Source organism: Bos indicus x Bos taurus, chromosome 17, assembly GCF_003369695.1.
Source record: "Bos indicus x Bos taurus breed Angus x Brahman F1 hybrid chromosome 17, Bos_hybrid_MaternalHap_v2.0, whole genome shotgun sequence".
NCBI classification, from domain to species: Eukaryota; Metazoa; Chordata; class Mammalia; order Artiodactyla; family Bovidae; genus Bos; species Bos indicus x Bos taurus.
The window spans coordinates 35,697,488-35,709,873 of NC_040092.1; the positions used below are offsets into that span (position 1 = coordinate 35,697,488).

At 35.8% G+C, this 12,386-nt stretch overlaps 1 protein-coding gene across 4 annotated transcripts in view; it reads right to left on the reverse strand.

The window, feature by feature from the left end:
- FSTL5 (follistatin like 5) overlaps positions 1-12,386 on the reverse strand; it is a 930,680-nt gene that overhangs the window by 101,033 nt on the left and 817,261 nt on the right. For all 4 annotated transcript variants that reach the window (XM_027567276.1, XM_027567275.1, XM_027567274.1 and 1 more), the window contains one exon: positions 8,025-8,143. In XM_027567276.1, the coding sequence (XP_027423077.1) occupies positions 8,025-8,143 (119 nt within the window). The remainder of the gene's footprint in view (positions 1-8,024; positions 8,144-12,386) is intronic.

Here is a 12,386-nt window from a genome sequence, read left to right on the forward strand (position 1 = left end):
GTTTAAAGATATTTGTATGAATGATTTTTATATTGAGATCTTCAATTTTAGCCTCAAAAAGTTTCTATTAAAAAATCCAAACTCCTATAAGGACATTTCTTTCTCAAGTACATAAAATGTGCTTGGGTGTATACAGTGAATCCTTATCCCTCATATAAAAAATGTGATAGCAATACATTGAGACACGTACATAATTCTGATCACATCCAAATAACTTGGCTGGTTCAAATCTCTCGAAGATTTAGTATGTTATTTTAGATAAAATTACTTGACCCAATTAATATGCTATAGAACTCCATTGAAATACTGTTGAACAATTTACATGCTTCGCACGACTATCCCCTAATGTTAGGCTTGCATACTTCAAGTGCATTAGAGGCACAATGTGAGAATTTCGTGAGTGTGATTTTTAATGAAAGATTAGAAGGCCTCTTTAAATCCAAGGCTTCAAAGACCAATTTCATAAATTTATTTATTTTAAAATCTACAGCGTTATCTTCTAAGAAATAGTTAGAGGTAGTTTACATTACTCTATTTAGGTAGCCTTTGCAGGATACTATTGTAATCGCAAAGGGATGAAAGCTTAAATTTTTATCATTTTATAACTCTTTGTAAATTAAGCCATGTTTGAATAGAAACCCACTGAGAACAGAATAAGTGGGGAAACATTTCGATTACCTTTCTGAAATATACAAGTGGTATTGAATTCAAAAGTTTGCTCAATGGCTTCATGGGGAAATGAATTGTGTTCATGGTATAAAGGGGCTGATGTTTTAACAATTATTTTTGTGGATAGAATTTGAAGAGGTAATAATTGGATTAGAAACTGAAGGAGATGCTGGGAAGGGAATTGAGAAAAGCCCTGAAGTCTGAGCTGCTCTTAGAAAGGGGAACACCAGCAGAGAGGGAAATATGAACATAGCAAAGAGAGGTTTGTTTTCCCATTTCTAATCTCAGTTTCAATTTCTTGATTCCTGAGTATTCTGCACACTATGGACAAACTGTCCCTATGTACAAGCTCCATTCTAATAGAGTGCTAATCATATTATTTATAAAGACCAGGCAATTTTCTTACATGGGAATTCTAACCCTAGATAATAGACATTTTACATCAAACTTTCTGCAGAAAATATGTTCCCCTAGACTTAAAGTTGCATCAAAACCAGGGCTAGAATCTTCACATTCCAAAACATAAGACCCGTGCATGATGAGGGCCCGAGCCACCACAGGCTTCCCTCGAGGCTCAGATGGTAAAGAATTTGCCTGCAATGCAGAAGACCCAGGTTCCAACCCTGGGTTGGGAAGATCCCCTGGAGAAGGGAATGGCTACCCACTCCAGTCTTCTTACCTGGGAAATCAGAAAAGCCTGGCAGGCTGCTGTTCATGGGGCTGCAAAAAGTTCAACATGACTAAACAACTAACACACACACACACGCACATACACACACATGCATGATAAGATATATGTGATTTTCTTTCAAGCTCTTCTAGTCTCCAGAAAAGAATACATAATACCATGGTATATATAGAGAACAGCAGCTGAGTGAACTGAAGGAAAAAAAAAAGTGTTGAAGATTAAAAGAGTTGTAGACATGTAGATATGTTGACAAAATACTTGAAAAACAGAAGAGTGAAAAAGTTGGTAACCTTGGAAAAGCTTGTCATCCCTGAACCTGTAATTGAAACATTTTTCCAAATCCATTTCAGTTTGAGTTCTGAAGTTACAAGTCTGGGATAGAATTCTATTTGCTTGAAGTTCACACTTATTGCTGGTGACAAGATGAAACTACATATACAACTAGGATAAATGTAGCCAGAATCCTATCTAGTTAGGCTACATCACACACACACACAAAAAGGACAAAGGACAGATGAAAGTATAAATAAAAGAACATTCTATGAATCTTCAACCAACTCACTATTAAAAGCTGAAATCTGATGCAATCTGACATTGCACCAAAATTGAATTTTTATTTAGAGCAAGCAAACAGCATCTTCTAAGAGATTTCATCAAAAATTCTATACTCTAAATATTTGTTTTAATCTAAATATTACTGGTCAATGAGTTATATTGGGGATTGCATTGCTCTTCTCTTAATATCAACAGTGACTTTGAAAAATATTATATCTATGTTTAATCTTTTTGTGTGTGTGTGGGAGAAATGATTCCAAAATCCTCATTTGCTCTACTCACACTCAAGATATTTATGTCCAAAAATCCAGAAGAACTAGATTTTTTTCTATATTAGCACTCTAACCTATCTTGGACTGAGCATCTGCACAGTATCTTTTGACTGTGATTCTGAATTAATAGATTCATGAGATCGATTGCATGTGTGTGTGCTAAGTCACTTTATTCATGTCCAGACTCTTTGTGAGACATGAACCTGCCTGGCTCCTCTGTCCATGGGATTCTCCAGTAAAAAAAAACTGGAGTGAGTTGCATGCTCTCCTTCAGGGAATCTTCCTGACCCAGAAGTCGAACCTATATCTCTTATGTCACCTCCACTGCCAGGTAGATTCTTTATAGCTAGTGCCACCCGGGAAGCCCAGAGATTATGTTTAACCTGAAACAATTCAATGACCATTAATTTTATGAAACATTTTTCACAAACACGTTAAAAGAGGAATGGTGTTTGTGGGAATTGTAAAGTAAGGAGAAATAGAAGGTTGAGAAGAGAATAGATGTGTACAACTATAAACTCAGACAATGTATAAAGAATGAAGAGTCTAAGGCTATACCCAATGGAGTTTTCAATAAATGCACTTGATAAATGTTATTTGATTACCTGCCATGTGTAAGGCAGGTACTGAAGTACCTGTATTCCCAAGTACACTGGAAATAAAAATTTTAATCAAAGCCTTGACTAATGGAGATAGTGAGATGTGGTGGATTGTATTCTCTGTCAGCTAGGCTATGGCTAGGCTATGTTGCCCAGTTTTTAGGTCAACAACTAATCTGATAGAGAATGGATAAACAACAGAGTCTCACTGTATGACACAGGGAACTATATTCAGTATCCTGTGATAAACCATAATGGAAAAGAATACATATATATATATATATATATATGTATAAGGGAGTCACTTTGCTGTACAACAGAAACTGATATAATATTATAGATCAACTATACCTGAATAAAATAATAAAAAGAACTAGTCTGGTGTCTCTGTGAAAGTGTTATGGATGTGATTAACATTTAATTGTTGGCTCTAATATAGACCTAAGATAGATCATTCCCCCTATGATGTGGGTGGACCTCATCCAATCAGTTGAAGGCCTTCAGATTTAAGATTGAGGTTTCCCACAGAAGAAGAAAGCCTACCATATGGCTTCCACAAAGAAATATACTTGAGTTTCTAGTCTGGCTACAGATGTCAGACTCAAGACTCCAATACTGACTTGTATCAACAGTCTGCTGACTCAGTCTATGGCTTTTGGAGTCCATGATGAATATCAACTCATATTTGAATTTCCTGCTGCCTGGTCGGCCCTATAAATTTGACACACATACCACTCCACCAACCATTACCAGAGCCAGTTCCTTAAAATTAGAATATGGAGGCAAAGTTAGTGATGGAGAGATATAAATCCAGATCTAATATTAACTCTACTGGTTCTGTTTTTTTTCTGGAGAAAAATATTCTTTTGGCCTCAGTTCAGTTCAGTTCAGTTGCTCAGTCATGTCCGATTCTTTGTGACCCCATGAATCGCAGCATGCCAGGCCTCCCTGTCCATTACCAATTCCTGGAGTTTACTCAAACTCATGTCCATCGAGTCGGTGATGCCATCCACTCATCTCTTCTACTGTCGTCCCCTTCTCCTCCTGCCCCCAATCCCTCCCAGCATCAGGGTCTTTTCCAATGAGTCAACTCTTCACATGAGGTGGCCAAAGTATTGGAGTTTCAGCTTTAGCATCATTCCTTCCAAAGAACACCTGGGACAGGTCTCCTTTAGGATGGACTGGTTGGATCTCCTTGCAGTCCAAGGGACTCTCAAGAGTCTTCTCCAACACCACAGTTCAAAAGCATCAATTCTTCAGCGCTCAGCTTTCTTCACAGTCCAACTCTCACATCCATACATGACCGCTGGAAAAACCATAGCCTTGACTAGATGGACCTTGTTTGCAAAGTGATGTCTCTGCTTTTGAATATGCTTTTTAGGTTGGTCATAACTTTCCTTCCAAGGAGTAAGCGTCTTTTAATTTCATGGCTGCAATCACCATCTGCAGTGATTTTGGAGCCCCCCAAAAATAAAGTCTGACACTGTTTCCCCATCATTTCCCATGAACTGATGGGACCAGATGCCATGATCTTAGTTTTCTGAATGTTGAGCTTTAAGCCAACTTTTTCACTCTCCACTTTCACTGTCATCAAGAGGCTTTTGAGTTCCTCTTCACTTTCTGCCATAAGGGTGGTGTCACCTGCATATCTTTGGTTATTGATATTTCTCCTGGCAATCTTGATTCCAGCTTGTGCTTCTTCCAGTCCAGCATTTCTCATGATGTACTTTGCATATAAGTTAAATAAGCAGGGTGACAATGTACAGCCTTGATGTACTCCTTTTCCTATTTGGAACCAGTCTATTGTTCCATGTCCAGTTCCTACTGTTGTTTCCTGATCTGCTTATAGGTTTCTCAAGAGGCAGGTCAGGTGGTCTGGTATTCCCATCTCTTTTGGCATAAGACCCAGAAATTTTCTCATGAAATTAGTTTATAGTTAGACATGTAAATCTAGTAGAAAGTGGCACCAGATAGCTTTCATCCTCTAAAATTAACATCTTCTTGTGTTTAAGCAGAAAACAAAATAGATTCACACAAGAAGCAATTATTTAGTTTAGTATTTATTCTCAGAGCATAACACCATCAATTTTTCTTTTTTCTACTTTTGTATGCTTGTGTATCATGAAAATGTCTCTGTATATATATTCCAATTATTTAAACTCTTATCACATTAAGGAATAACAAAATAAAGCAATGTCAAATAAAAGTTTATCTACTCTAGCCTTTATTTCACATATATTGATTATAATAATTTCATAAGAAATTTCTCTTTTTTTGGTATAAGCAAAAAACCCTATATTCTGTATTTGAAAATTATAAACAGGATATACTTTTAGCCAATTCTCCATTCTCCATATGATTCTTAGTGCTTTACCAAATATATTGGTTAGTTAAAATGTATTTGTATTTTAATTTCAATATTCAAATTTCAGGAATGTCATCTATTTAAACACACACTATTTGATAATTTCTCCTGAAAAATACAAATCTAATGTTTCCTACTCATTTTGCTTGCTTTTCCATTAGCATGTAGAAATTTTGTAAATGTTTGTTTTATATAAGGTAGGGACACTAACTTTCTGTCCTTATATCTTTTTGTTTCACAGTAGGCATTTCTAGAATTAATCCCATATGTACAATGACATATGTATCCCATATGTACAATGTAAGATTTACAGGGGCTATGATTTGAAAATTCTGAAGCCATTAATTAGTTTATATAATCAATTATCCCTGATTTGTCATTGGCAGTATATGCAGTGGATATGGATTCTCAGGCTGAAGGATGTGAGCTAAGGTTGTCATCACTGTCTGGTTTCTATCACCTCTTCAATTTTTATCTTTCTTATAGAAAAATATACATTGTGTGTGTGTGTGTGTGTGTGTGTGTGTTATTTATAGGTGCCTCAGAAGTTAAAGAATCTACCTGCAATGCAGGAGACCCGGGTTCAATCCCTGGGTTGGGAACATACCCTAGAGATGGAAATGGTAACAGAGGAGCCTGGGGGCTACAGTCCATGGGTTGCAAAGAGTAGGACATGACCGAGCAACTAACATTTCACTTTCATTATTTCATGCACACACTTATATACATACAGAGAGAGAGATACAAAATTCTATATGCTTTCTACTTCAGGTGTTTTAGAAGGAAGTCTAAATATCCAGAAAGGCTTAAAAAAGAGACATTCAGTTAAATAAACTTAACATCCCTATTGTCCAGATGTGTCACAAAATTATAAAAACAATTTTTCCTTGCTTTTTTCAGCTTTAGATTCCAAATAGTTAGCTACAACTGCTAATTCTATAGGAATCTGAGAGAAACACTCCTTTGTAAAATGATTTTGTTTGGATTTAAATTATCATTTGGATGCCAAGTTTCTGATATCTGTCTGTTAAATCAGACTTATCATTCATACTGTTTTTTAAAATAGCTTTTATTGGAGTACAGTTGATTTATAATGTTATGTTTGTTTCTGCTGTACAGTTGTATATATGCATATATATACATATGTGTATATGTGTATATATACATATGTGTATATATATATATATACAGACACACACATACATACACTCTGTTTTAGATTCTTTTCCCATATAGATCATTACAGAGAATAGAGTTCCCTGTGCTATACAGTAGGTTCTTCTTACATGTTTTTATAAAATTATAAATGTGCTATAAAATTGACTGAATTGTTTTCTCAAAAACAAATATTTAGTATTTTTATATGTGTTTATTTACATAAACGCACAACTTATTCAAAATGCATTTAGTCAGTATTGATTTGATGTGATTATAAAACTAAAGTGCATTTTCAATTTCAAATGTTTTCATACTTGTTAAACTATTGATTAACACAAATGGTGATGATTCTATTTATTAATTTAGCCTATAAATGAAATATTTTTAAATCAAAAAGTAGTTTTATTTGTTTTAAATATTCATACACATACTGGGTTAAATTATTTGCTTTCTTTAAAATAGGAAACATTAGGTCATTTTGCCCTATAGTGTCTGAAGAGGTGCTGGCCTAACATCTCATTGTCAAATAATTTTTCCTTTTCATCCTAGGATATGGCTTTAAGGTGCAAACCATTGTTTCCATAAATTAACATATGGCAACACTGGCTACTAGTAGATTGGAAACAGGAGTTGAAAGTAAAGTATCTAAACCAGGGCATTAATATATATTTTGCTCACATCTTGAGACCATGTGAACCTTAAAATAGGGGTTCAAGAGAAGGTTGCATTCTGAGGTGCACCAATATTTTATTTTTGGGTGACTGAACACATAGGTAATGCAGGTACCTTCAGTATTACATATTTTGGTGTACAAACATATATTTATGTGGAGATATATATATATATATATATATATATATATATATATATATCTATCTATCTATCTCCATGGGACTTCAGTGGTAAAGAATCTGCCTACCAAGCAGGGGTTGCAGGTTTGATCCCTGGGTCAGAAAGATCCCCTAGAGAAGGAAATGGCAACCCACTCCAATATTCTTGTCTGGGAAATTCCATGGACAGAAGAGCCTGATGGGCTACAGTCCATGGGGTAGCAAAAGAGTTCGACTTGACTTAGCAACTAAGCAATAACAACAGAATATATAACCATAGTATAAACATAATTTCTTATTACCTTGTACAAAAGTATATTCCCTAATATGTAAAGTCAATGCCCATTTAGTCAGATATTCTTTTATTTTCTGAATGTTGTGTCAAAATTTTACATAAAACATTTGTTTCTGTGAAAGGTAAGGTACAGATAGATATTAATAAATAAAGAATTGATGTTTTTCCATCTAAATCTAAGTCATTCATTCCATTGTGAGCTCATGAAAAATAAGAAAAACTAAAGGGAATTCACATTTATAAAGCAGCTAATATACCCCTAATTTCATTGGATTATTTACAGTTTATTTTCTTTTACTGTGTAACCATTGCCCGTCAAAATGAAAGACATTGTAAATTAAAGAGGCAGCATGTTCATTTTTGGTATTCAACTTTAGTGCTTTCATTTTGATTACAAACAAGCAATTAAGAATACACAATATATTATTTTCCTCTTCAAATATAAAACCTGAATAGAATAACAAGTAATATCATAGCTTTAATATGGTCCTCCCCTAATGTCTCATATATGTATAGATTTCATTGTATTTCCAAAATACAATTCTACTTAAAATTGCTGCATAAAACTATAAAGGAATTTTTTAAACACTTGCCTGAAATCCAAGGAGCTTTTCACTCGGCTTAATGTGCCTCTGAAATTCACATTCTATGGGTTGTATCACTTTGATTCCATCTTCATAAAAAACATAGAACATGTTCCCAATTCCCAGACCTTAGAAATAAAAACACATTCAAAAGTTCAAAATAAAATTATCAGAAACCTTTACAAACAAAACTCAGTGTCTGTCATATTGCTGGTGGGAGATCAATTTGTGAAGTCATGTAATGTTAATAAAGCAAACCATGTGAGAGCTTTACCAAATGTCCAAGTAAATCTGTGATTTTATGCAGAAATTCCACTTCTTCTCCCTAATCTGTACATCAGTGCTTTTTTTGTAAGTCAACAAAAGTTTCAGATATTTTACACTAATTATAAATAGAAATTGTGAACCCTTGGATACACAGATTATTTCTGCTACCTTCCCACTTAATTTAGGTGTTCATTAAGATATAAAAGTTTGTTCTGAAGAATCATGTTTATCCAATGTCTTATTCGAGTTCCCTAGGGAAAATAAACTGTCATCCTTTGCAGGAATTTAGAAACAAATTCTTTTTGTTCTAGAAACAGAAAGACCAAGTCCTCTAGATTTTGGAGAATATGTATTGAATATTTTCCAAAAATAATATTTATAAATGTAATCCCACTAGAGGTCTTACATGTCAGTTTTCATAATGATAAATTTTGGGGGTTGTTTCTCCACTTTAAAACTTGAATTAATATAAAGTCTTGCAAAAATCTCATTTAAATCATACTATTAATTTTTTTCACACTGCAGGTTTGGGTTTGTGACATCTTAGAAATCCACCTCACTTACATTATAAACCCACTCCTTGTGGGGGCAGGATGCTACAGAACAGACACCTGAAATGCCCATGGGGATTAATGGAGGCCTGCACCTGGGGACTTGTCACCTCTGACTGCACACCTCTACTCTTGGTTTTCTCTGCTTCTGCCTTGTTCTGGACATGTTCCAGACTAAGAGCACGTAGACCTTCCTTTCCTGATCCTCTCCTGATTACCTCATCCAGGTATACCAGTTTGCAAACCATATTTATTCAGTTTAATTCTACCACACATAATCCAGTGAGAGCATATGCCCTTTAATAGTTAAGCAATTATATTGAAATCTTGGTAGTTTGAAAATCCAAATTGCTTAAAATGTTTAACATCTGAAAACATTTTTAATTTTTATTTCGATTGACAATACTTACAAAGTCTATGAAATCAAGACTGAGGATCACAAGTATTTGATTTGCAAAACAATAAAATTATTTAACTTAAGCTGTATTTTCTTTTATTAAATATGTTTCTATCTAATTTAAAATGTCACCAGTTCTGCCTATTTGATCTGTGCCCATCTATTCCTATGATTAAGAGGAAAATGTATTCAATCAGAATTATAACTTTATTGGTATTTATACATAATGAGTCTGAGTGAACTCCGGGAGTTGGTGATGGACAGGGAGGCCTGGCGTGCTGCGATTCATGGGGTCACAAAGAGGCGGACACGACTGAGCGACTGAACTGAACTGAACTGATACATAATGAAATTATTTCTAACTAATAATGCATACCCATTTTAAGATTTTGATAAATCTTACTGTTTTAGAAATATTTTACCATTCTTATATTTTAATACATGTTATCTTTATCAGTTAATTGTGCATTTTAATTCCAGAATGCACAATGTTACAATGAGATGTTCCTGAACAGTAGCAGAAGTGGCAAGGACTAAATTTAAGTTGTTTTTCATGAAATAAAATTTAAGACTTGTCAGCTGTTATCCATAATTACAGCTCTGCATACAGAAACATCAATTCTATAGCCAAAGGTATACAAAACTCAGTTTTTATGCAAAAAAAAATTTGTATCAATAAGCTTTTGTATAAACATGGATAGATGGTTGATGTTTGCTACCTCTTAGTGACTTGCAAATTAACATGACTCGGTGCTGAAACTTAGGAGCACAAGCAAGCTGTGATGTGGTGTCTGATTTTCACTTGTGTCAGTTACTTTGTTTGATGATGATTACAAAGCACATAACATTTTTTAAAGAACTTGACGCTACCCTCCTTCAGCTGCTGCACGATTCTGCTCCACGGTCAGCAATTTGAATGTGTTTGAATATTACAACTACTCCAAGTCCAGACTGTTTGCAAAGTTTCTTGAAGCATCTTCTGTCCTTTCTCCTATGGATGCTTTCAATATTTTATTTATATATATATATATATTATAAATATATATATATATATATTTACTATATTCTGTGCATAGTGTAGTCAGTGAGATTTCACTGTACTTTTGCACAGATTAAATTTCTGGGAGTTGTTTTCCTCTGAAAACCTGGTTAATCCATCCAAATCACTTTCAACACTGAAAAGTGTGTTTTCTTACTTTTAAAAATATAAGTTACACATCAGCATTTTTACAGAGTATAAACTACTTTCCAAGTTACAAGTTATTGAGAAATACAGATAACTTTAAGCAAGGTGCATTTTACTGTTTTTGGTAGGAATATAACCCCTTAGTGCTTATGAAATAGTAGTGCCAACAAAATATCATGTACAAATATGTTAAAATGATAATACAAAAGAACTAGGTATCAGTCACTCTGCTAGGAAATAAAACTTTATCCTCGGAGCTGTTGATGAATTCCTCTCTTCTCCACCTAAACAAGGTTTATTTTGCCATTTATTTTCTTGCTAGACATATCTTATTCATCAATTATCCTTTAGATTTTAGCAGAAGAGTTTATAACCTGAGTATATGATGATGTATCATTCTAAATTTGCTACTATATTATTATAATTTATTTTGAATATGCTTCTGCTGCTGCTGCTGCTGCTAAGTCGCTTCAGTCGTGTCCGACTCTGTGCGACCCCATAGACGGCAGCCCACCAGGCTCCCCCATCCCAGGGATTCTCCAGGCAAGAACACTGGAGTGGGTTGCCATTTCCTTCTCCAACGCATGAAAGTGAAAAGGGAAAGTGAAGTTGCTCAGTCATGTCCGACTCTTCGTGACCCCATGGACTGCGGCCTAGCAGGCTCCGCCATCAATGGGATTTTCCAGGCAAGAGTTCTGGAGTAGGGTGCCATCACCTTCTCCATCTAAATTTGCTAGTATAATATTATAATTTATTTTGAATATGCTGCTGCTACTGCTAAGTCGCTTCAGTCTTGTCCGACTCTGTGTGACCCCATAGACAGCAGCCCACCAGGCTCCCCCATCCTAGGGATTCTCCAGGCAAGAACACTGGAGTGGGTTGCCATTTCCTTCTCCAATGCATGAAAGTGAAAAGTGGAAGTCAAGTCGCTCAGTCATGTCTGACTCTAGCGACCCCATGGACTGCAGCCTACCAGGCTCCTCTGTCCATGTGATTTTTCAGGCAAGAGTACTGGAGTGGGGTGCCATTACCTGCTCCTAATATGCTACGTACAGAATAATACAAATTACCTGATGCTGAGGATCTTGGTGATTGAAGACACATGTTGATTTTTACATTCTGCTATCTGCTAAGTCACTTCAGTTGTGTTCGACTCTGTGCGACCCCATAGACGGCAGTCCACCAGGCTCCCCCATCCCTGGGATTCTCCAGGCAAGAACACTGGAGTGGGTTGCCATTTCCTTCTCCAATGCATGAAAGTGAAAAGGGAAAGTGAAGTCGCTCAGTCGTGTCTAGGGGTATTCATTAGCTTTATTTGTATAAGAAGCAATAATGTACCGGTTAGGGGAAGCACACTGAAACCGCCCACCCTGGCCAGGCACCATAGTAACCATTTTCATGAGTTGTTTTACAACAGGAGGTCCTGCTAAGGAACACAGAACTAATAAGCCACCACCAACTGGAAGAGTTTGGAAAAGGTCAAAAGGAGACACCACATGTCTGACCACCTCCCAGAATCCTTCTCTCTGGCATCCATCTTGGTTGAACAAGGCATGCACCACCAGGAAGGACTCTGAGTCAGAATGATTGGCCAAAGACAACCCGGAAACTAATCCCATTACCATAAAACCTGAGACTGCGAGCCACGTGGCAGAGCAGCTCTCCTGGGTTCTCTTACCCTACTGCTCTCCACCCGGGTGCCCTTTCCCAATAAAATCTCTTGCTTTGTCAGCATATGTGTGTCTCCACGGACAATTCATTTCTGAGTGTTAGACAAGAGCCCAGTTTGGGGCCCTGGAAAGGGTCCCCCTTCCTAAAACATACCTGTGTATATTCAGTATAACTATGTCATATAACATATTTCCACGTTCTAACTGTTTAAAAGTGTTTTTTTTTTGTTTGTTTTTTTGGTATGAGAGACTGTTAACAGAGATAAATCCCATTCTCGATTCAGATAGCTCAGAGGTAAA